General features: G+C 36.0%; 1 protein-coding gene across 5 annotated transcripts in view; it reads left to right on the top strand.

The window, feature by feature from the left end:
- Positions 1-27,089, top strand: part of LOC149577277 (mechanosensitive ion channel protein 1, mitochondrial-like) — a 192,922-nt gene extending 165,833 nt beyond the window's left edge. For all 5 annotated transcript variants that reach the window (XM_089823145.1, XM_089823136.1, XM_089823131.1 and 2 more), the window contains 2 exons: positions 23,714-23,935; positions 26,596-27,089. In XM_089823145.1, coding sequence (XP_089679271.1) covers positions 23,714-23,935; positions 26,596-26,709 — 336 coding nt within the window. In that variant the 3' untranslated portion in view covers positions 26,710-27,089. The remainder of the gene's footprint in view (positions 1-23,713; positions 23,936-26,595) is intronic.
- Positions 27,090-27,415: the final 326 nt, after the last annotated feature.

Here is a 27,415-nt window from a genome sequence, read left to right as displayed (position 1 = left end):
GCAATATCTTTTGTCTTGCTGTTATATTGTTGTATCAAAAATTGCAAAACATCAAAAACAAAGAAATCAATTCTTCATCACAATTGAGAGCCAGTAGGGCTCATTACATTAAATTATTCTAAATATTTCAGTCATGAAGTTATATCGCAGTATAATGAAATTCAAGAGAACATCCATCTAGTGATGCCAAATTAGTTACAAATTTGCAGTTGCATTTGTTTGTTGGAGAATTCTTTTGCTGCTGCTAGACTTATTTTCAAGGCATGTCTTACCTGTAATTTCATGGATTGTAACTTCTAATTTTTCTGGGTATTGTTGATTTAGATAATAGGAGATATTTTATCAACTAGGTTGTTGGTATTTTGTGAAAATACTTAGTATCTAAGTTGATATTAAAATCTTAAAATTTTGGCTGTATATTCCCTATGTAATTTCCAAATATTTGAGTTCAAATTATTATTGCAATATCTTTTCTCTTGCTGCTATATTGTTGTATCAAAAATTGCAAAACATCAAAAACAAAGAAATCAATTCTTCATCACAAACTGTTTGAGAGCCAACAGGGCTCATTATAGTGGTATCAGAGCGGTTTTTTGTGATCCTGTAGGGGAGGAAAATATTATTTATTTCAGATCTGTTGTGATTGAAGTGATCAGCACTCCTGTTAATTCCAACTATGGACATATACATGAGGCCTAGTAGTTCCAAGAGCTAGCGGAGTAGTGAGGAAGATAGTAGAAAATTAAATACCTTGAGAGAGAGTATGGAGAAAATAAAGCTTCATCAACAAAGCTTGGCAGAGAGCTTGTCGAATCCTGAGACGGTTGAAAGAGCCACAAGATATATGGTTTCCGCCTTTAGAAGGTCGGCGAGAAGGAGACGTGAGTTTTCCCCGACAGGTGTCCATGATGTAGATGGACCTCTATTTAGTATGACACTTGCTAGTCCTATGCACAGTGTTGATGATGGACTTATTTCATAGGGACGTGTGGTTGTGTCAGTAGTAGAGGATAGCGACACTGAGCTTCAACAGGTTGAGGCTCCTAGAGCTGTTGTAGCAGTTAGTGTAGAGACAGTTGATGCAGTTGTTACTACTGATACTTTACACTCTCTCGAGGAGGGGATTATTATTGGAGATTTGTATATGAACTGTCATAGTGTTGCTCTGGAGCAGGAGGCATCTGCTTCGTTAGGTGGGATCGATGCATGTATGGAGTCACCCAGCTTTGATGTTGGTAATTTGGGTTATACAACGGAGTCAATAGATGTGTGTTCATACTCATTATTGATTCACAGGCTAACGTTGAGTCATGTGTGCAAAGTCAGGTGTCAGTAGTTGAGGCTTTATTAGAAGATGTGGATGCTGATAGTATGGACACATCTGATGATACCTTTGATGATGCTATGAGTTGCACCAGGTATGGTATCCCTTTCCAGGTATCAACTGATGACTTCGAGGAGGTTTTGGTTGGGTCCCAGAATCTGTGTTTATAGGATCTATCCTTTGAGGTGGAAGTTGAGACATGTGGGGATATTAATATTGTGAGGGCTTCCATTTCTTTAGATGAGGAGTTGATTGAGGTACATAGTAGTTGTATCTCAGATGTAGAGTTGTGCAAGTTCGATAGCACATCTACAGTGAGTGATCTTGTGGTTGGCAGTTTTGATTTGGTTTCCTATCACAGTGCAGTTAGTGAGACAGAGAGCTTGCATAGGAAGCGAGGGTTACAGAGGCATCATGTGACTTGTCAGCTAAAGTTGAGTGATAATGACATTTTTTCAGCTCAAGCATGATGCTATTTGTTAGATGCTGGCTACATCTGGTTGGGGTGCTCTTGTGTTAGATGAGCATAGTTATAGTAGTTTTTCCCTAGTAGAGGTTCATACATTTCGAGAGGCTGTCAGGATCTTGAAGCATAGTTACTCTCAGTTAGTTGCTGACAGGGATTGCCTTCTGAAGTGGGGTAGCACCTGCTATGAGACGTTATAAGGGAAAGAGGAGGTAGCTAAGCTTACCTAGGAGCTTGAGGTGATTGTAGACTCTCTTCAGTATACTCAGTTGGCTCTTCAAGAGTCATAGTCACAGTTGGATGAGGTTATTGTGGAGTTAGAGCAGGTATAGTCGACACCAGGCCCAAACCCTGTTCAGTTACATATTGTGGTTGGTGGTGAGTTTGCTTCCATGGTTGGGGATGAGGGACGTGATGATGTGGCGGACACATCCATCCAGTATATGGGTGTAGTAGGTACAGAGGAGGTGAGAGCATTAGGGAAGATGAGCTCTCATGGTGATTTGCTTCCTTCTACCAGAAGCAGATCTATTTCTTCATTTCGTACAGCTGGTACCATTGGACAGATGGTAGTGCCACATTTTTAGTGGGATTGGTTGTGAGTCGTAGGGGAGTAGGTTGATGCTTCCATATATAATTTCTACTGCACACAATCTTTCATGGAGTATCTTTTGGAGAGTTCGGATGTGCAAGAGGATTCGTATAGTGTCTGAGGGTACTCTGATCCGAGGCTCTCATGCTATTCAGAGGTTGGTGGGAAAGATTGCAAAGACTGTCTGTTATGCTTCCCCATAGGGATTTTGAGGTTGGGTTTGCTGAGAGGGTTGCTTAGGATCCTTTTCCACCAATAGTTCAAAGTCAGAGATTGGAGTTATCTTCTGATTCCCAGTTTGATGATGATGCGCCCTTGACAGAGATCAAGAGTTTTTATCGGCATTACACTGTGAGGAGTATTCATCACTTTTCTTTTGACCCACAGGTAGAGGACTTGGTTTCATGTCGGTGTGGGTTGGCTCCAATTTCATACCATTCATTATGGGATGGGTTAGCACCATCTTTTGCAGATGGGATTGACAGTTGCAAGTTAGACCCCTTGCAGTATCTACACACCTGGGACAATTTGGCAAAGGTTGGAGTTGGTGGTAGCGTTTCAGTTACCTATGGTTGTTACCATCTCTACAATGTAGTTGGGTGTGAGTATCAGTTTGATGGGGACTCAAGTGTGGACAGAGTTGGTATTGCAGTCAGATTGAGTTCCAATGGATCGTCATCACCATCAACGTCTACAGTGAGTTTCTAGATGATTTTATCATTCATATTAGTTATTTGGGTGTTGATGCTAGAGGAGTCTCTTGTACAAAGAAGGGATAGTACACAGTTCTACCTTTGAGATCCAAGGGGATTGTGATGTTCATTTTGCTTCGGGACTGCTTGGGGACAAACAATCTTAGGGAGGGAGGATTGTAATGTCCCCATTTTTAGCAGGTTCCTGCAGTTGGCCAGGTTAGTTCACCATTGCGACCCTTGTGAGTTGACAGTGGGATTTGAGGGTCTCAGCTGTGTGGTTATAGGCTTCTGAACAGCCTATGGTCTCAGTTGTCTGAAGGACTTACTATTTATAGTAAATCAGTTTGTTGGTTCTGATGAGCTTAGTTGAGTTAGAGAAGTTGGAGGATGTTCACAGTTTTTATTTCAAACTTCCAGTGTGAGCTCCAAGAATCTTGGAGAGAGCGTCTATTTATGGTAAGTCACCCCATCAAGTTCATTCATCATCTTTCATCATCAGGATCACTTTGGTGTTGTTAGATTTTGATTCTGATACCTCTTCAGTTGTTTTTGCAAGACAGGTAAATTATTATTATTATTATTCATATAAATACGTTGAGGTGGTTATTTTTGATAGTGTTGTTGGCTGGTCACCTCAGTATAATAGCTCGTTGGAACCGAGACAAAATGTTTTAAATCATAGGAACAAGAAACATTGGCTTTACTGTTAGAAATAAAGATTACTGAGAAGGGGGGTGGGGGATGAATCAATAATCTACAAACTTTAGTCGCCAACTGGATATTATTACTTACTTTAAACCATGCATAACAAAGCAATAAAGTAATGCTGGATAGTAATAGTAACAATACACAAAGATAACTCATGACACCATATTTTGTCAACTAGGGTGTAATGTCCCCATTGGTTGCTAACATCAATATTTCAAGGATTAGCCTAATATTGGATCCTCGTAGGCTAATGAAGATGGTTAGAGGGTCTTCTGAGGATTGATTCATCTCCAACATTCAGCGATTTATGAATTTGGCCTTCGTTCGATGTCCTTCAGACTCCATTTGCCATACTATGTATAGTAAGTCAAGGGTAATAGAGATGGACCCTTTTTATTTTTAGAAAGTGTATTTGGTCACATGGGGAATTATGAGGAGAGATTTCTATTTTAGACGGCATGGCAATTAGACAAGTATTTTAAGAGATATTAAAGTTTGAGTGACTTAAGTGATTTATTTAAATATTTTAATGTTATAAAGTCAAGTGATTAAAAGACGAAATTGACTTTTAATCCCACATTGCCTAGTTGTTTGTGTCTTCCCTCATATTGAGGTTGTAAAAGCGTAGAGCTACATTGGGATTTTCACAACGAATATATGATATTTTTACAAAATCCTAAAAGGTTGCTTAAATGTGACTAGTTACACTGAGGACGAAACCCCTCGAGTTGCTTGAGGAGTTGGACGTAGCCCCAACATCTCATTGAAGTGTTTTCAGAATCTTGTAAAAAGTAGATGAGATTAGGTTCAATCAATTTCATAACCACAAGTAAGTTTGCTAATATTACTGAGAGTTTTGGGATATCTTGAATATGAATTAGAAGATAGCCACATGAATAGATTTTAAGGTCTGGCAGGCACTCCGTTTGAATCACTAAGGTGGCAAGGAGGTTGTATCTACAGCTGTAGCAGTACCAAATAAGAACTGAAATCGCAGAGGCAGCAGGGTAGACGTAGGGAGTACCAAATAAGAACTGAAATATCAGAGGCAACAGGGCAAACATAGAGAGCTTATACTACTGTTCATTCATGCTCGTTCTGGGTGAAAACTTCCAGCTTCAGTGGATGGAAGCATCCCCTCAACACATGCATACTAACTGCTGAGAACAACACGTGAAACAACTATGGGAGGTACTGACCTTCCATTCCTTATGGCATTGGATTCCAGCTGGACGTGGATGGTGGTCTATTGCAAAGTATAACTTGTGGGCAAGTCAACGGCATACAGTATATGCGTATTAGTTGGAGGAGCAAACACACACATCCAGGAAAGCCGATATAGCAGTTGGTATGAGGGCTGAAGATATACGAGACAGCAGGAAAGAGTTCCATGATCAGCAAGAGTTCATATACACCTAGGTTCAACGTCTTGTTATTTTACTCTCGATTTATTGCAATCATATGTATTTACTGTTGCATTGCCTAGCAAAAAAAAAGTATGTATTTGTAGAGATGGTTTGATTGTTTATACACAGTAGTAAATGTATGAAAGTGTTTAATATATAACTGATTTTGCTTGAGATGTTTTCTCTGTAATTTCTGTGTAAATCTTTTCTGCCAATGTTTACACTATTAGTTCCACTTTCACCTTGAGTTGGCATGTGATCAGTCATTTCCGTTCCTCCGAATTTATATATTTCAGAGGTATCCAAGCCTTCATGCAGTTTGCACTCAAACTATTTGTCATAATGTCATCAGTTAAATTATATTTTTCTTGTTAAATAAGAGCAGGAATATTACAGTGGTATCTTGTGGGGAAAAACAAAATATTTGTAGACTGATTTTTATCCAAAAATGATAGTCGGAACAAGCAGATCCTTCAGAACATATTGAGATTGAAGATAGTTATTTAATGGATGAGGAATTAATTTTGGGAATAGGTGAACAAACTGAACAAACTAAACAGGTTGATCATTTTGGCCAGGCAGAATAGGTAAACAACACTCAAATGGCTCATAATGAGAGTGAACAAGGACGAGAAGTGAGGGAAACTTTGAGGGCTATTAGAGATGGGCAGGACAATATAGCCATTGCGCTTCAGTAGCTTACAAGTGCTATGCAATAGTTAGCTCTGCTTGACAGGGTAGCCTCGAGTCATCACAGTGGAGGTGGTAGTGTGGCAGGATCACCCCAAGCTGCAAGGGCCCCCACATGGAACACTGACAAGCCTTTGATGCCCATTTTTAATGCAAAGGAAGAGGTAGCGACACTTGCAGCACGAAATTTACCACCAGATAACGTTATGGCAATGTACGATGAATGAGATTTATTCCCTGATCCGATTAAGCAGAATTTGTCCTTTGTTCAATATTTAAATAAAAAACTGGAGAGCTTCTTATATCCAGATACAGTTAAGAGGGTAGCGAGGTATACGGTTTCTGCCTTTAGAAGACTAACATCGAGATTGCAGAGAAGGAAACTTGAGTTTCTCTTGACAGGTGTTTATGATGCATATGTACCTGTATTTTGTATGACATCTGCTAGTCCTATATGTCTTGTTGATGATGGACCCAGTTCACAAAGATCAGTAGATGTGTCAGTACCCTTGGTGGATAGCAGCACTAAGCTTTAGCATCTTGAGGCCTCTAGAGTTGTTGCAGTTAGTGTTGAGACAATTGATGCACTTGTTACTACTGATACTTCAAGCTCTCTTGAGGAGAGAATTATTATTGGAGATTTGTATGAGAGTTGTCATAGTATTGCTCCAGTGCAGAAGGCAGTTGTTTCTTTAAGTGGGACCCATACATGTATGGAGTCACCCAATTGTGATGTTGGTGATTTGGGTGTTATAGCGAAGTAGATGTGGGTTCATGCTCTAGCATTATTGAGTCACAGCTTGGCACAGAGTCATGTGTGCAGAGTGAGGTGACGGCAGTTGAGACTCTATTAGGTGATAGGGATGCAAACAGTGTGGGCACCTCTGGTGATTTGTTGGATGATGTTATGATTTGCATCAGGTATGATACCCCTTGTTAGATATTGGGTGACAACCTTTATGAGATTTTGGATGAGTCCCAGAATCAATGTTTATAGGATCTTATTATTGAGATGGAAGCTGAGACGTGTGGGGATTAAGATTGCGAGGGCTGCTATTTCTTCGAGGGAGTTGTTTGAGGTACACAGTAGTTGTATCTCAGATGCAGAGTTGTGCAAGGACAATAGCACATAAATGAGTGATCTTGTGGTGGACGATTCTGATTCAGTTCCTATCACAGTATAGATAGTGAGGCACAAAGCTTGCATAGGAGTCAGGGGTTACAAAGGCATCATGTGACTTCTTACCTAAAGGTGAGTGATAGTGACATTTATTCATCTCTTGATCATTATGATGCTATTCAGCATATGCTAGCTACATCTGGTTTGGGTGCCCCAGTGTCAGATGAGCACAGTGATTGTAGTTTTTCCCTAGCAGAGGTTCATGTGCTTTGAGAGGTTGTTAGGATCTTGAAGCATAGTTACTCTTAGTTGGTTGATGACAAAGATTACCTTTTGAAGTGGGGGAGCACCTGCTATGAGCTGTTGTTAGGGAAAGATGAGGAGGTGGTTGAGCTCACCTGGGAGCTTGAGGTGATGGTGGACTCTCTTCAGTATACTTAGTTGGCTCTTTAGGAGTCGTAGTCATAGTTGGGTGAGGTTACCGAGGAGTTTGCTTCTACAGTTGAGGATGAGGGACGTGATGATGTGGCGAACACCTTCGTCCAAGATATGAGGGTAGTATGTACAAAGGAAGTGAGAGAATCAGTGGAGATGAGATCTCATGGAGATTTGCTTCCTTCTACTAGAAGTAAATCTATTTCTTCTTTTCATACAGTTGGTAGCATGTGATAGTTCGCATTGTCACATTTTCAGAGAGATCAGCTGTGGATTGTGGGCGAGCAGATTGATGCTTCCACATATAATTTCTATTGTACTGAGTCATTCATCGAGTATTTGCTTGAGAGCTTAGATTTACATGAGTTTTCATACAGTGTATCTGAGGGTGCTCTCATTCGAGGCTCTCGTGCTATTCGACGATTGGTCAGGAAGATTGTAGAGACCCTGGCTACAATGCTTCCCAATAGGGATTTTATGGTTGGGCTTACTAAGAGGGTTGCCCAGGATCCTGCCCGACCAATAGTTCAAAGTTAGAGATTGGAGCCATCTTTTGATTTCCAGTTTTTTGATGATGAGCCCTTGACAGAGATTGGAATTTTTTATTGGCATTACACTGTGAGGGGTGTTGATCACTTTTTTTTTTTACCCACAGGTAGAGGACTTAGTTTTCAGCGTTATGGATGGTGATAGAAGGTTTGGTATTCATTACACCCACAAAATGCGTACTTCTCTGCTAATGGAGGGAGACTATGAGATACAAGGTATTGGGAAGCAGTTGGATGTGCTAGTGATTGAGATGAATCAAAATCACAAACGGATGACCTAACTGATTTCAAAGCCGAGACTTGAGCAGGGAGTGATCACTTTTTCTAAGCGTGGAAGGTGATGATACAGTTGCGGCTTCAGATTTGCGGGACATTTCTTATGAGACACTGCATGAGTTGGGCACACTTGAGATGGAATGTGATGAGGATTTATGTCAGGCTAAGTTAGATGATGCAGTTGTTGGCATGAGTTCCCTAGATCATGTATTTGATGGTGAGGCAGCGATAGTGGGAGTAGAAGCATGCGAGGATACTGTCATATCAACAGCCACTTGTGTGTCAGTTCAGCCAACCATTGACGGATTTAGCAGTATACATGTGGTTATATGTGTGCTCTAATGATAGTACACTTGTTATTGTTGATGAGGTGAGCGATGCAGTGATAGGGTCGTGTTACACTCTCGATCAATGGAGCGTTGATGTTCACTTCATGGATAATCCTATGTTTCACATGGATGCATCATTGTATTATGAAAATCCATTGTTTGAGTTTGAGGTTGATCACTCACTTGAGTGGAGTTGGGCTTAGTTTTCACCATTTGTAAAGAGACAGTTGTATGTTGCGATAGTTAGTAATGTTCTTGAGTCCACAGATTTTGACATAGCTATACCTATGGTTGATACAGTGGGCATGAGTGCATATGGTTCGCCTGTAGCTATGCCCCTTCAAAGGATTGTTGATCTTAATTCCAATCCAGTTTATATTATATGGGCAAGAACTAGGATGGAGATATTTCTTGTGGCAGATTCTTATTATGATATTCTAACCCCTACATCATTAGCACAAGTTTTGAGTGCTATACTGTAGGTTATGTTGTTGGTCTTGATGATGTCAGTGGTATGCAATTGGTTTAGTGTTAATAGGGGTGTCACGTACTACTTCATTTGGCATCTAGGTGGAGGTTGGAGTTCACTTTTATTGCTGGATTGCTTGAGGGTAAAAAATCTCGGGAAGGGAGGACTGTAATGTCCCCATTGGTTGCCAGCATCAGTATTTCAAGGATTAGCCTAATATTGGATCCTCATAGGCTAATGAGGATGGTTAGAGGGTCTTCTGAGGATTGATTCATCTCCAACATTCAATGATTTATGGATTTGGCCTTCGTTCGATGTCTTTCGGACTCCATTTGCCATACTTACTTTGTATAAGTCAAGGGTAATAGAGATGGACCCTTTCTATTTTTAGAAAGTGTATTTAGTCACATGGGGAACTATGAGGAGAGATTCCTATTTTAGACGGCATGGCAATCAGACAAGTATTTCAAGAGATATTAAAGTTTGAGTGACTTAAGTGATTTATATATTTTAATGTTATAAAGTTATAAAGTCACTTAAGTGACTAAAAGAGGAAATTGGCTTTTAATCCCACATTGCCTAGTTGTTTGTGTCTTCCCTCATATCGAGGTTATAAAAGCGTAAAGCTACATTGGGATTCACACAATGAATATATGATATTTCTACAAAATCCTAAAAGGTTGCTTAAATGTGACTGGTTACTCTGAGGACGAAACCCCTTGAGTTGCTTGAGGAGTTGGACGTAGCCCCAACATCTAATTGAAGTGTGTTCAGAATCTGGTAAAAGGTAGACAAGAGATTGGGTTCAGTCAATTTCATATCCACAAGTAAGTTTGTTGATATTACTGAGAGTTTTGGAAAATTTTGAATATGAATTAGAAGATAGCCACGAGTAGATTTTAAGGTCTGGCAGGCCCTTGGTTTGAATCACTAAGGTGGCAAGGAGGTTGTATCTACAGCTATAGCAGTACCAAATAAGAACTGAAATCACAGAGGCAGCAGGGCAGACGTAGGGAGCACCAAATAAGAACTGAAATTGCAGAGGCAGCAGGGCAGACTTAGGGAGCTTATACTACTGTTCATTCATGCTTGTTCTAGGTGAAAACTTCCAATTTCAGTGGACGACAGTATCCCCTCAACATAGACATACTAACTACTGAGAATAGCATGTGAAATAACTAAGTGAGGCAGTGACCTTCCATTCCTTACGACATTGGATTATAGTTGGACGTGGATGGTGGTCTATTGCAGAGTATGACTTGTGGGCAAGTCAATGGCATACAGTATATGCATATTAGTTGGAGAAGCAAATACACACATCCAAGAAAGCCGATATAGCAGTTGGTGTGAGGGCTGAAGATATACACTATTCGAGGTTTGACGTCTTGTTATTTTACTCTCGATTTATTGTAGTCATATGTATTTACTGTTGCATTGCCTAGCAAAAAAAAAAGTATGTATTTGCAGAGATGGTTTGATTGTTTATACACAGTAGTAAATGTATGAAAGTGTTTAATATATAATTGACTTTGCTTGAGACGTTTTCTTTGTAATTTCTGTGTAAATCATTTCTGCCAACATTTACACTATTAGTTTCACTTTCACCTTAAGTTGGCATGTGATCAGTCATTTCCCTTCCTACGAGTTTATACATTTTAGAGGTATCCAAGCCTTCATGCAGTTTGCACTCAAACTATCTGTCATAATGTCATCAGTTAAATTATAATTTTCTTGTTAAATAAGAGCAGGAATATTACATAGGGAAATCTTGGCCAAGGGAAAACCTTGGTGGGGATGATACCCACTAGATAATATACTGATATACATGTTCCTTGTTAGAGGATGGACCCTGTTAGGAGTCAATGAGCAAATTCAGTATAACCAATCCCTGTTAGAAGACTTTGAATCCTTGTTAGGAGATTCCAGCCCTGTTAGGAGTTGTAGTATAATGTATGCAGGATGAGCCCACTATCCAAACATGCAATTTCAATTACAAGAAGAGCTCATTGCTCAAACAAGTAATCTATTGTTATTTGCCTTCCTTCACTTACCTTTGATCTTCAGATCGATCTCGGATCACTAGTTAGTTCATACAAAACTTTGCATATATCACTTTCACAAAAGTTCACTCTCTTTGCAATAACATGAACTCACAAGTTCGCACACTTGATATACACTTCTTATTGCAAGAAGTCCTTTGCATAAATACCATGCCTTTACATAAATTATTGCTGGCTCAACTAAGTCCACAATTCACTTTTTCAAGTTGGAGTAAATATCTAGGATGTCAGCCGTAATTGGACAAATAGATGTTTTGCAAACAAAACAATTCTTTCCTTCAATTCCGCTGTTCTGCTTCATCAAAACAAGATTAACTCTGTTTCATATAGTCTGTACAAACTTCCAAGGTTATACATGTCATCACCAACATGTATACTATCTCCATGTAACTTTTCTTGTCATAATATGACATCTGCAATATGTTATAAACAAAACAATATACTTTTATAAACCAAATTCTATACTTGGACAATTTTTTGATAACCTAAAACTAAGTATCTTTATTTCTAAGTTTTCCTGTCAACATTTACACTATGTGTTGCTATTAATGACAACAATTCCATATCATAGTTAGCCAATTGTCAACAATCTCCCCCTTTGGCATTGATGACAACAAAATAGGAAAAATTGGCTAAGTGATAAAAATAAACTATCAAAATAAACATTACATCTATTACAACTTTACAAATATGCTCCCCCTTACAATATACTTTATACTACACATGTATCTCTCCCCTTTGTATCTTTTCCAACAATGACATGTATACAATTTTCACATGAATCTCTCTGCCTTTGACATCAATGACAAAGGTCAAAATGTAAAGATTTAGTCAAAAACTGTCAAAAACTATTGTCCTTGCCTTTATGCTGAAATAATCTTCATACAATCATAAAAAATGGTCTTCAAACTATCCATACCTTTGTTCCATGTTTCTTTGGTAGACTCTGCTGATGTGAGAATTGCACATAATGCATATGATGCAATCTCAACTGCATTGATATCTGAATACAAGAAGTTAGTATATGTGTCCTTGGCCTTGACACATTCTTCTAGCTATTTCTCAACAAATGATAACTTTAGAGCAATGGATTCTCTGAAATCAAATGTTCTCTTTAATATCTGCTCTTTCCGAAGTTCTAGTTTCCTAACATTGTTGTTAACACTGGCAATTTGACTCTCAATATCATCAACTTTGCTAGATGGGTGTTGGATTAGGCTGGATAAAGCCTCTAGCTCATTCATCTTTGCCTCTATCTTACTGTCCAAATCCTTAGTCAGTTTGTATGATAAGGTACACTTAACATACAAAGCTTTCCCTTCTTGTTGACATTTCCGAAGTTCTTTTATGCACGTATCAAGATTGACTAAGTCGTTCTTGATGTTTTAGCAGATGGTGCTAAACAAGTTAGCATCATGGGACATTTAAGCCTTCGCTTCTACAACACTCAGCAAATTAGTAAATTCTTCATCAAAAGACTTTAGCACTATTTTTGCTCTCAGTTCGAGATTTGACTCGGTGTGTTGTATTGCCAAAGTACTGTGCAATCTCTCAGCCACTTCCATTAGTGATCTCTGCAAACTTTTCACTGTCTTATTTTTCTATAAAAGTTTGGATAAGGATGAAATCAAATCAGTCTGATCATTATCATCAGTAGCCAAACTTGCAAGAGAGCGGAGTAGGTGAACTAGATGGTTTAGTCTCATCCTCCCTCTGTTTCTTTGCTACTTCCTTAGCTTTCCTCTCTTCCTCTTCTTTCCTTTTCTTTTCCTCTCTTTCTTTCTTCGCTTTAGATCTTTTCCTTTCTTCTTCTTTTGCAATTCTCCTATTATCTTCATCTTCCTTTCTTTTCCTTTCATCCTCAAGCAATTTCTACTTGGCTTCCTCTATCTTTTGCATTTCAATTTCTATTAGCCTCTTCTCTTCCTCAATTTGTTTTAACGTTTCTTCAACATCCTCGGTGTCGGGTACATTTGGTTCGGAACCACCAAATGGATTGGTGTCATCAATGTTAAGAGTAACATTGGTTTGATTAATCTTCACAGTGTCACCACTAACACACACTTCTGAGGTTCTAGGAGTCGAAGGAGATGCTGCCTGTGATTTTGATAACATTTGACTGATAGCTACTACAGTCTTCTTCCTCAACATATCCTTCTCACCAACCATAAATAAGAATGACCTCAACTTATTTCTTAAGTATGGAGCGAGGTTATTCAACAATCTCTTAATTTCATCTTCATCATCAGTCTTGCAGATGGTCCTTAGCATAGACTTCCGAAGTTCAAGTTCTTCTCTTGCTGGAGTTTTCTTCTCTATAAGTCTCTCATAGACTTTCTAGTTCAGTACTCCTTTGATATCCTTCATGCTTAGATCATTTACAATGGTATGTCTTATAGTAGATATATTAATTTGATCCTTCTCGAAATTATTATAAAGATTATAGAACTTGTTCATTTGAAAAAAGTTTCCCTCATTTGCAATTGCTGTGTTTATCTTCTTAATCTTCGGCTTCCATGGTTGTCAAGCTTTTCTTGCTACTTGTTTAGGTGGAGTTACTTTTTTAGCTTGCTTGGTTTCCTATTCCTCAACCTCTTCATCATCACTAGACTCAATTGTCAACAATGCTTTCTACCTCTTGCCAGGTCCTGTAGCCATCTGTTTGACTCTCTTAGTCTTAGTTGACACTACTTCAACCAATCTCTCTGATTTTGTCTTGTGTTCACTGGGCTGAACATCAGACATTGTTGCATATGGTATGTTCTGTCTTGAGGTTGTTTCAGCAACTAAAACTAACAAGGGTTGTATGTTCAATACACCTTGCTTCATTGTCTCACGGCCTCATATTTACTTGCTGTCATTCCGTCCTTAGATAATGCCTTCTTCATTATTGACTCAACCTTCTTGTGAGATGCTTTTTCTAAGGTTGGTTGATGAGCATGCTGAATGATCTCATCATATGTGCCAAATTTGTGCTCGGCTTTATCTTTGTTAGAATTTAACAAGTCAATGTATCCAACTGCAACATCATCACTTAACTCATAATTCAAAGGATCCAAAAATGTTTCTCGAGGTTCCATTGCTTGAATGTATGTATAGTTTGTATCAACTAGAATACATATGTCTTCCTTGAACCTATCCACAATTGCAGGTGAGATCCTAAATCTCTGTTTCATCTCATTTTGGAATGTTCTCATAATCAAATTACCATTGTCCAATATCTTGTCTGCAGGGTGCCTTCTGCATACCTCTGTAATCTTTTCCATAGTGCATCTGTCACTACTCATTATATCTGTTACTGCCAAGTAAGGAAATCTCTTCAGCACATTAAAGAATATGTGATTTATCAATGATTGGAATCTAAACATACCATTCTTTGTTCTTTTAATCTTTTCAAAGTTCCCCAAGAGTTGCATCCTCAGTATTTCACTCAGATTTACCTATTCTTTCTCTCCACATATCTTGTAAGTTGCATAAATAAATCCAACTGAAAGTTCATCTATCTTAGAACTTGCACAAACTGAATAAGCAATAATTCTGCTAAGAAATCTCACATCATTTTGCTTGATGGAGCTGATTACCATGGCTTTCCCATTATATACTGCCTTAGTGTAACTTTCTACTCTCTTCTTAACCATCTTTTCACCTATGGGTTTGTAACTTTCTACTTTCTACTTATACCTGTTGAAGTATAAGGGTTTGTTCTTGAGAAGTTCATCGTAATTCACAACTAAGGTATTGTGAATTAGTTTTCTATGAATTGCTCTTTATTTCCATTGTTGTATACACTATGGTTAGGAGATACCGTGGTGTTGGGAATTTGGAATTTGGCATCTTCTTATACTGTTATTATTGTTGCTAAGAAGCAGTTGGGAGCTAGTTAATTTGGAGTTGGTTGAGCACCCATTTATATTTGTTGCTAGGCGTTATTTTCTATTTGCACTTTGAGAGTAGCATTTTACATATCTACAGTTGCATTTGTTTGTTGGAGAATTCTTTTGCTGCTGCTAGACTTCATTTCAAAGGGTTTCAAGGCATGTTTTACATGTAAGTTCATGGATTGTAACTTCTAATTGTTTTGAGTATTGTTGATTTAGATAATAGGGGATATTTTATCAATTGGGTTGTTGGTATTTTGTGAAAATACTCAGTATCTAAGTTGATATTAAAATCTGGAATTTTTAGCTGTATATTCCCGATGTAATTTCCAAATATTTGAGTTCAAACTATTATTGCAATATCTTTTGTCTTGCTACTATATTGTTGTATCAAAAATTGCAAAACATCAAAAACAAAGAAATCAATTCTTCATCACAAATTGGTTGAGAGCCAGCAGGGTTCATTACATAAAATTATTCTAAATATTTCAGTCATGAAGTTATATCACATTATAATGAAATTCAAAATAACATCCATCGAGTGATGCCAAATTAGTTACGAATAAATATTTTTCTGGAAGAGGAATAATAAAATGGAGAGAATGATTAAGTTGTAAAGATTGTGAACTAGTTGTTGCAATATTGGGATTTAGGAGAAAACCTACTTGCAACAACTCATTGCAATCAAGTAATACTACTATTTGTCTTTGTTTTATAGAACATCTACAAGAATAATGTCAATTTGATCCCACTGTTCTAATATTTTCAAGGACATGCATATGCAAGGCTACAAAAAGACAATTCTAACCAAAAGCCCATAGAGAATCACCTAGGAGATTATTATGGTCCACTTAAGAGTGTTGAAGGCATCCCAAATGTGTGGAATTTTTTCATTCATAGGGTTTGGATATGGCTTCAGCATTAGAGTAATATATCCAAATAAAATCTTCATTTTTTTGAAGGATAATATACATACCAGAGCTAAATCATAACTTGATGTGATAATTCAGAACTTAATCATACCAGATATTACAAGAGTTAAACTTGTATTTAAAACAAGATACATATCAGTGATATTCTTGTTTTGGTGGTGTTCAGAAGAACATGCAAATATACAGATTCGGGTAATTGCTTTGTTCATAAACTGGCAAGGACATTCCTCAATAAGCTAAGTAATGACATATTTATCAATCTTCAAAATTCAGTGAAGATTATCCAAAAACATAAAAGAATGAAATAGAATTAGGGCACTGTGAGAGACTCAAGATGCCATGAAAAAACTAATAAGATACCTTGGAGAAACCCCTTGTGGAAAAAAACTCCAACACAATGCGAGTATACACTCACTCAGTGCTAAAAATTGGCCACAAGACTAATTCCCAGCCTCCTGGGCCCTCTACAATCTAGAGCATAGAACAATTTGTTTAACTAACCATGAACAATTAAAATTCTCCCAGAGATCTTTGCTTTCTTTGCTTCGGAAAAGTAGTGAACATCAGACAATTGCATGTAGAATAATTTTACAAAATAGCTCCCAATGAGATATTTCAGACTCAAAGCGCACAAATCTTGATCACAAACTACATTCTCATACCACCTGGGAGCTGAAGTGACCATTCAAGACAAGGAATTGGAAAAACTTTAGGATCTGCAATTTCTTTCATTGTGCATGGTCTATTATGATGTTTTTGTGACTTTGGCCATGGAAAATTTGTGCATTCGCTGTGGTCTTTGTGAATTTTCTATGCAAGGTGAGGAATTCATTGCATTTTTAATTTTACTTCCTGTCGCAACCAGCAATTCCACTAGTCAGAAAAATACTCGCTTTCCAATGTTTCACCTATCGAAGTCTACATTTTGGTTTCCTATAGTGTCAGATACATTTTTCAACATTTGTTGGGATCATGTCAGAAAACTTCTTAGTTGTTGGGTCACCGAACTTGAAATCATTGAGGACTACAACTAGGATCTAGATGACATTCTGTGGGATCATGTCAAATGTGATTCTAGTTGCAATCCTTGCCAAAATTGACAGTGAATGCAAAGCTTGTGTCTTAGCTTGAAATCGTCAAACATCTGACAGATTTGAAAATAAAAATTACATTGTGGCAATTAGTCGTTATCTTGTTTTGAGACAAGTTCTTGCCATGCCTAGTTTTTTCTATATGAGCATTAATCATTTATCCCATTCAACATTATGATATTATTAGGATCAGCATATCAACACATGGCATTTATTTTCATTAACAAATGTTTTGCAAGATGAGTTCATTCTATCAGAGTCAAAAATAATTGCAGTTACAAATCTTAGACTAATATTATTGAACCATTATGTAATGTAGATTTTTGGTGCAATATTAGTGTTGAAACATGTAGCTTCGGTTCAAAGAATATCTCTGATCATATGAGAATATACTCATGTATATATACATGTCGATATGATTTGAATATCGATATGTATATATGCATGAATATAATTTGCATTATTCATGTGGATCGCAGTATTCAAAACCGACTGTGCATATAATTATTGTATTTATATCTGAGAATGATCTCAGTAATGATCGCATTCATTCTGATCATTATTGGTTGCATTGGACTTTGTTAAGTCTTGGAATTATTAGTTTTGTTATGAGTTATGACTAATCAATGGGTGTGACCATACCACCTATCGAGTGTATCGGTGAATGGTCATGTCTCCATTTGGAGGCATGCCCATTCACCCATATACCTGACCACCTTTGTATAGATATTGTATGCTGCTTGATATTGCAAGCATCGGAATTGATTAATGTGGGCAGATCGGAGGTAGTACAGATATCAAGTTTGAAGGAACTTTTATCTCATATTTGCATTGTAATTATACATATTGTGGAGCACATCATATCCTTCATTTGTAGAGATTGTACTTGAAATAAAAACCATACATTCTTCAGCACTGTCAAAGAAATCTGTAATAAACTTTACATGGTATCAGAGCAAGGCTAAGGAGAAATCGCATTAAGTTTATAAGAATCAGATTTCACTTTAAATAACCGTCTATTCTCTCTACAAAGATGACAAACAGATTGAGATTCAAACATCACCTTGCAAGTGCTGATAACTTCGAATCATGGAAACTTCATATAATGATGTTGCTAAAAGAAAACAAACTGGAATCTTTTGTAAGAGAGGACAAAGAGGAACCCAAAGATGATCCTGATTAATTTTAATGGATCGAGAAAAATGAAAAGGCCATGAAGATAATTGTGGATGTTGTCCGAGACCACATAGTACCTATTGTGGCAAAACATACAACAGCATATTGTATGTTTGAAACTCTTGAAAATGCATTCATAATCAATAATACAGACAGAAAACTTGCTCTTAAAAGGCAAATGAATAATGTTAGCATAAATAAAGGAGAAACTATAAATGCTTTCTTCATGAGAATCATAGATTTGAGAGATCAATTATTTGCACTTCCAAACTTCTAGGAATCTTTTGTACAAGGTATAAGTGCTACGTCTAAAATCCCAAAACTAGATCGTTTAAGATCAGATTGTCTTCAAGAAGAATCGAGATTAATGATTAAGGGAGAACACAAAACTTTAGATGAAGACATTCAAGTTCTTAACACAAACTCTCACAAGAAGGGAAAGAAGAAGAACAACAAAAGGAAAAGAAACTTTCATGGAAAAGGACAATCTAAACAGAAGAAAGACTTGTCCAAAATTCAATGTTTTAGATGTGATCTATTTGGACATTATGCAATAAATTGTCCCGATCGATCTAAACCTCAAGCATCTTTTGCAAAATCTGATAAATCAAATGAAGGACATGAATCTGAGAAATGTGCCTTCTATTCAGCATTGTCCAGCCAGATTTCAACCAAATCTAATACATAGATAGTTGACAGTGGATCTTCAAGACACGTCACTGGATATTAGGATAACCTAGAAAGCATGCAAATAGAAACAGATGAAGAAGTTACAATTGGTGATGATTTTGCACACCATAAAATTGAAATTTGGAAGTTCTATTCAACTTTCTGGAGTTCTTTATGTACCAGGTATCAAGAGGAATTTAATATCCATATTTGCACTTGAAGATTATGGTTATAGAATTGCATTCATGGGAGGTAAAGTACTAGCTTGGCCTAAGAATTCAACCATAAAGAAGACTCTAACAATAGGAGTACGACAAGGACTTTAATATGAGCTATGTATTAAGACAAACCTTGCACTTGTACATGAGACCTCAGATTCAAATGAAACATGACATAGAAGATTAGGTCATATCAACTTTTGTGCCCTAACATCAATGGAGAAGTTAGTAACTGGAATGCCCAAATTAAGCCTTATTTACAATGAATCATGTAAAGGTTGTGCCTTAGGGAAAAACACTAAAAAGTCATTTCTTCATAGTTTGAGAAAAACTAAAGATGTGTTGGAACTAGTACACTCTGATCTATGTAGACCCATGTCTTTACTATCTATAGGAGGGTTCTTGTACTATGTGATATTTGTTAATGATTTTTCAAGGAAGACACGGATATACTTCCTCAAGTGCAAAGAATCTAAAAAGATTCTCTCTAAGTTTAAAGAATTCAAAACAATCACTGAGAACTCCTCCGGAAAGAACATTAAAGTTCTGAGAAAAGATAATGGGAAAGAGTATACTTCTGAAATATTTAAAGAGTTCTGCAAACTTGCTGGGATTAAGAGGAGGTCAGAGTCCCCTACAATCCTCAACAAGATGAAGTTGATGAAAGGAAGAACAAAACTATTGTAAAAGTTGCTAGGGCTAGGATTTTTTATCAAAAATTGAGTATGTCTTTTTGGGCTGAAGCATCTAACACAATAGTCTATATTAAGAATAGATGTCCTCACTCATATTTGGACAATAAGACCCTCGAAGAAGCATTTTCTGGAAAGAAACTTGACATCAGTCACTTAAGGATATTTGGATGTCCTGTGTATGTTCATGTACCTAAGGAGAAGAGGACAAATTTAGAGCCTTCTGGAAGAAAGAGTATCCTTATTGGTTTTAGTGAAACAGTAAAAGAATACATAGTCTACATACCTGGACAAAAACAAATAGAATTAAGTAGATATGTCATTTTTGAGGAAGACATTGCTTTCAGAAGAGCCAAAACTTTTGATGAACTAGATACATTTGATGTATCTCAAGAAGAGGCTCTTGCTCCTGAGATTCAGGTAGAGTACCCTAGAGAGACTTCAAATGAAATTGAGATCCACCCTGAGACTCGAGAAGAGAGTCTTGATGATTCTAAAAGACCACTTTGAGCAAGGAAAAGTATACAAGAAGGAGATGGATTTGTAGCACCTTCAGGGACTTTCCAAGAAAGCAAGAGACTTAGAAAATTGACATACAATGGTTTCATGTGTGAGAGTCCAAACTCCGAACCTTCAAGTATTTCTGAAGCACTTTAACATCAAGCTTGGAAGATGCCATGGTGGAAGAATATCAATCTATACTAAAAAATGATGTTTGGGAATTAGTTCCTAGACCTAAGGGAAAATCTCTAGTGTCTTCAAAATGACTTTTCAAAGTTAAGTATGTTGCAGATGGTAGCATTGAAAAACATCAAGCTCGTTTTGTGTCTAGAGGTTTTTTTCAAAAGGAAGGAATTGAGTTTGAAGAAACTTTTGCACTAGTTGCTAGGTACACCTTTGTTAGAGCTGTAATAGTCATCACAGTAGCCAAAGGTTGGAAAATCCATCAAATGGATGTAAAAACTGCTTTTCTTAATGGAAAAATCGAGGAAGAAGTATACCTAGAACAACCAAAAGGGTTTGTGACACATGATGTTGCCTCTTATGTATGTAAGTTGAAGAAAGCTCTATATGGACTCAAACAAGCTCCCCGAGTCTGGTATGAAAGGTTTGACAAATATCTTTTAAGTCTTGGATTCACCAAGAATGTGGCTGATCCAAATCTTTACTTCAAGATAACTAAAGGTGATATGCTAATTTTAATTCTTTATGTTGATGACCTTTTGATTACAAGGGAAGAACATCTCATTAATCAATGTAAGAAAGATTTAGCTTTTGAATTTGAAATGAAGGACTTAGGAATTTTTCATTACTTTCTTGAATTGGAAGTACGTCAGAAGTTTGGGAATATCTTTCTACACCAAAAGAAGTATATTGTTGATATTTTGAAAAGATTTGGAATGTGGGACTATCGACCTATGCCTACACCTATGGAAACCAACTTACACAAGCTAAAAGAAGCAAGTGCTGAATCCAAACTAGTTGGTCCTACTTTAGACAGACAGATAATTGGGTCCCTAATGTATCTTGTAAATACTCGACCTAACATCTGCTATGTTGTGAATGCATTGATTCAGTTCATGTGTGAACCTTATAAGATTCATCTTGTTTCTTTGAAGCATATATTAAGGTATCTCCAAGGTACTATTGGGTATGAACTTAAATATGAGAATACCAGCCTGGACTTACATGGATATACTGATTCTGATTGGGGCGTAAGTGTGAAAGACCGGAAAAACACATCAGGATGTTGTTTCAGCTTAGGATCAGCTATGATTTCTTGGATCTGCAAAAAGCAAGCGTCAATTGCCCAAAGTTCTACTGAGGCAGACTATATTGCAGCAGCAATGGGAGCTAGAGAAGCAGTGTGGCTTCGAAAGTTGCTTTCTAACTTGTTTGGTGGGCCTATGAAACCTACCACTATTCACTGTGATAACCAAAGTTGTATCAAGTTATCCGTGAATCCGACATTTCATGATAGATCCAAGCATATAGAAATTCCTTACCACTATGTAAGAAACATGGTGGAAAGAGGGGCTATTCAGTTGGAATATATCAATACAGGTGATCAAATAGTTGACATTCTTACCGAGGCACTTCTTAAAGTGAAGGTTGTATAAAGTGACAACTTTAAATTATTAGATTATTGTTATGATGAATATCATGTGACTTGATATTCTTGATAATCATAATAGTTAAAAGAGCATGTTGATGGATATCATGTGACTTGAATTTATTGAAGATCAATATGTTTAAACTCATGGTGGATATTATGTGACTTAATATCTATGGATATGTCATGATCCTTTATGGAGGATATCATGAGACTTGATATCTATGTACACACAAAATTGAAAGAATATCATGAGACTTGATTTTCTTAAAATATTTAGAGGATATTACTTCTTATAATGAGAAGAATTCATATGCACTTTGTCTTCCCTAGCTAAGAGGGAGTGTTGAAACATGTAGCTTCGGTTCAGACATTATCTCTAATCGTATGATACTCATATATATATATATATATATATATATATATATATATATATATATATATATATATATATATATATATATATATATATATATATATATATGTCGATATGATTTGAATATCAATATGTATATATGCAGGAATATAATCTGCATTATTCATGGTGATCGCAGTATTCAGAACCGATTGTGCATATAATTATTGTGTTTATATCTGAGAATGATCTTAGTAATGATCGCATTCATTTTGATCATTATCAATTGCATTGGACTTTGTTAAGTCTTGGAATCATTAGTTTTGTTATGACTAATCAATGGTGTTAGGATTAAACCATGGACATAAATAACAATTACATGCAAATATAAACAATATTAGAAAATAATAGATCACATAGAAAATAACGCGGTTCATCTAATCCTTGGGCCACATCCACCAAACAACAAGTCTGATATTATTACGATCCAATAATTACAACCTGATTACAACCCGTAATCCCTTACAACTCAATATCGCTGCAAGAACCAATTTTCGCATCAGCACAATAAAACAATCTCTAACCTTGAGCCCTTTTATATAAGTATTTTTACCGCTTTAAGATTATATGTTGGCCCAAAATCCCGATAAAATAAGGCCCAAATTTTCTTTTTTGGGGCGATGCCCCAAGCCCCAAAGAATTTATGAAGTATGTACAGTACTTTCCTGATCAGTCACCACAATCTAACAAACAGGTGTGACCATACCACTGATCGAGTGAATCGGTGAATGGTCATGTCTCCATTTGGAGACCTGCTCATTCACCCATATACCTGACCACCTTTGTATAGATATTGTATGCTGCCTGATATTGCAAGCATCGAAATTGATTAATGCGGGCAGATCAGAGGTAGTACAGATATCAAGTTTGAAGGAACTTTTATCTCATATTTGCATTGTAATTATACATATTGTGGAGCACATCACATCCTTCATTTGCAGAGATTGTACCTGAAATAAAAACCATACATTCTTCAGCACTGTCAGAGAAATCTGTAATAAACTTTACAATTAGCATTCTGTGTTAAGTCTTGACTATAATTTTCCTTATAAATCATGTTGCATTTGAAAACTGCATGCACAATTGTTTATTTTCTTTAAAAATAACTTTTTCAAGCTCGACAAATTCTGAATTCTAGAGAGTACAAGTAGGCAGTTAAAGCTTTATTTCCTTCCATCTAACTCATGCATTTTGGTTTAGCCTTCAGAATTCTTTCAATTAATGTCCACTTTGCTGAACTTATTCTGGAATTTGAATTGAATCCACTTATTGTGTTTCATTATTTAAAAATCTACATTTATGAATACTTGTCCTTTGTATGTGTTGTTTATTGTCCGTTGTATGTGTTGTTTATAACTGTTTATAAATTTCCATTTTCATTGGGTTTTCTAATACATATTTTTATGTGCAGGTAATAATCAACAAGTCACGAGCTTCTTGGCGTGGTTTGCTGGTGAAATTCCCAGTCAGGCTAGGAGATTTTGAGAAGATACCTCAGATTACAGAAGATATCAAAGTCATGCTAAAAAATAACCCAAATATTTTCTTGGAAAGGGATACTCCGTATTGTTTTGTTTCACAACTTCGACCGTCGTTTTGGGAGATAACTATTAGCTGCAACATCAAACCAATGGTATTTTTCGTTTTCTCCTACTCGGCTATTCAATTCTATACTTACTAGTAATTTATTGATTGAATATTTTACTTGTATCTCTTCTCGTGAGGCTTTAGTCTATCATTTAGAAAAGAGGAAAATTCCACTATAATACACAGCATTAGAAAGCTTGCCTGTACCCACCTGATATAGATATCCTGCAGAACCTGCTGATATATTCATACATAAATATCGAAAACTTAAAATAATTTCCTCACTATTACCGATTGCAACTATGTGAAAGCTACCTATAATATACGTCTACTAGATGCTGGATAATACAAAATAAGATTGAACCGTTTATGAACATAGATGGACCACACACGGGAAGTCCTTGAAAAATATTTGAAAACATTTAAGCGCAAAACTTGGTGGTGTGAATGTTGGTGTGATTAAAGTTTTGTACCTGGTAAAAGTCTTGGACCTAGCTGATTCCTACTTACTTAGGTCCTATCTGGCCTTCTAGATATTATTATTAGTTATAATGGGGCCATGTTTACCTCATTTATTTTTCAGTTTTAGTTTTCCAAGCATTTAACATTTGCATCATGTATTTAATGGTTGTATCAAGGTTAATTGTCATACCTCATCACACCTTGCCTTCATAAGAAAGGCCCCATCTTTGCATCATCTTCCTTATAATATTCACAGATGGACTTCCCTACAATTCCCTAGAAGATATTTAGAGGAAATTGTTGTAATACTGCCCCGATACATACTTTTAATGACTAATAAAATGCTCTATCTAATTGCGAGTACTTGAGATATTTTGATTCCCTTTGTCAAGTAGTAGTTTGGGATTTCCTTAATATCTGTTGTAAATGACTTTTAGAACACACTTTATATTTGAGATATTTTGATCCCCTTTGTCAAGTAGTAGTTTGAGATTTCCTTAATACCTATTGTAAATGACTTTTAGAACACACTCTATATCTGTGATTGCTTATGACATGCCTCTACCCTTGTCAATTATTCTTGTTTATGAATTAACTTTTTTTTGGTCTTTGTTCTAGTAAAACAAGAATTAGGTGCAGGGTAAACTTTAAGAAAGTCATCTTCAAAAAAAGGATATAAAATATTGGTGAATTTTTTATTATTTAAAAATAAAAATCTATTTCTATTGGCTAATCTCTCAATTTTTATTCTAAATATGATTAATATTAGTGATTATTTTCGAATCATAATTTTTTGTATAAAAGATTGATGAATCTGAATAATAATAGGACGTTAATTAATCACCAAATATTACAAATCAAAATTGAACATTTTTTTTTACCTCGTAGAATATTATAAAGATCATTACATATACTTCAAATCAATAGTGAAAACTAAATATTGATGATATATCCCTAAAGTAACTACTAATTATGATAATTATTGATCAATTAAATATAATTTCTTCAATAATATATGATAATATATTATATTTAAGTGACTCAAATCTAATTATGTAACCAATATTGTGGTGAATATTTGAGTTTAAAATTTTTAATAAAATAAATTATTGAGGGATTTTAAATATTTTAGAACTAAATTTTAAAAAACTATGGCGATTTAGGTTGTATCAAATCTTAAATTATTAGCCAAAAAATTCTAAAATTAGTCAATTTGTGAATATTAACCACTAAAATATATCTTGATTAAGTATGCCTACTGTGTATTTTGACATAATTATTATTCACAAGCTAATCTATTAATGAATTTAAATGCAATCCAAATCCATAGATCCCCAATCTCCCCACTCTGCCATTTCTGTCTTCACAGTTGAAGATTCTAAATTTGAGTCAACTTCATATTAACGACAATTTTTACCATGTTCAGCTTTCCCAAAAACAGAAGCTTCTAATCATAGAATAACTTGAACTTTAGGAACTCCAAGGGAAAACTTCTTCATATTGTTAGGAAATTCCAGTCATTATAAAATGTGGTATCTTGCAAAGCGATTTTATTTAGATACATTAAAAACTGAATAAATCTACTAAAATGCTAGAAACTCGTTCCCAGTTCAAAATTGGGCAAATGGAGCGAGCAAGAAAATGAAAAAACCTTAAATTCTAGGAGTGGACATTTTTCAGTGTAGTTTACTATTTGTCCATCCCTTTTTTTTCTACAATTTCCAATAGATTTCAGCCCCAAGCTTCTTCTTATAACAAGGCCCCAGCAGTTTATGTTTGGGATGTCCCATTTTGTATGATTTCCATTTTAACATTTTCTCCTCGGTTCAAAATCAAACCATATTAAATAAACATTTGCAATTTTTCTGCATATAAGGTCTCAAAATGAACTTCACAATAATTCCTGGGCACTAGAGCCAAAAGGAAGATGAGCTGCTTATAAGTAGTGCTAAGATTTTTAATTGCACCGTTGTTGCAAGTTTCTCTATGGACATGTTAGGAGATCTTCTAGTGATCAGTATTCACAAATTTCTTTCTATTTACCTGTGTAGAGCTCCCTAGAAGTAATCAGTTGATTGAATGTCAGGTAGGTTTTATCTAGCGAATGCCAACATATGTGTCATTTTCTTCGTACAACAGTTCCTAATTAACCATCAAGAATAGCATTGTTTTTATTTAATGAATGATAAAACTAGTGCCATTGTACTATGTTTCTTACAGTAAGATCATGTTTGATGAATGCAGAGTAAAGGTGAATTCTTTGCGGCGGAACAAGACATTCTATTAGAATCTGCTCGGATAGTCAAGAAATGTGGTGCTGAACTTGGGAGCACATCTGATGGAAATCTTAACCAGTAGTGAATTTGTATTCATCGTAAAAAATAAAAGTTTCAAATGTTGTGGAATAATAAGTTTTGTTGGTTGTACAAAGAGTACAGGCTACGTGTAACAAGCTATGTTAGAATAAAACCAAAAACAACTGGAAAGGTTATATTAGCTCTTGTTGATGATAGAAACGTTAATTTTTCAAGGTCAATAGTATCCTCCTTTGAAGCATTTGAAGCCGGTGCTTGAATTCAGATATGTGCAGGAAAACTTTGGCATCCTCCTGGAACAAACTAAACTTTCATTGCATGATACTGATGACATGAATGGTGAGTAGTTAGATGTAAGATATTACTATATCGGACTAAAATTTTCGTAGTAATTAGATGTAATATATTACTATATTATCATTATTACATTGCTATATAGTTAGGTCAGCCTTAGCCATATATATATTTGAGTATTATTAAGATTATTTCTCTCGGAGTAGATTACTAGGTTACTTCGATTACTAGGTTGTTCTTTTGAAGTGACACATTATTATCAAATATTTATATCATATTCTGTATTATATCTTCTATAAGTTATTATGAAATAAGTGGTATTAGAGTATGTGTTTACACAATGAAGGTAAGGTTTTTTCATCAATTGTGGTCATTTTAGAAGTTGCACATTTTTAAAATTTGAGCAATTATTTTCTATATTGTAAAGGGTTTTTGAAGACCAAACTGAATCGTCT

This window comes from Cupressus sempervirens, chromosome 1 (genome assembly GCF_028749045.1).
Source record: "Cupressus sempervirens isolate cs-2001-9-10 chromosome 1, ASM2874904v1, whole genome shotgun sequence".
In the NCBI taxonomy this organism is placed as follows: Eukaryota; Viridiplantae; Streptophyta; class Pinopsida; order Cupressales; family Cupressaceae; genus Cupressus; species Cupressus sempervirens.
The sequence above is the reverse complement of the archived record's forward strand: the minus strand, read 5'-3'. Positions and strand labels throughout refer to the sequence as shown.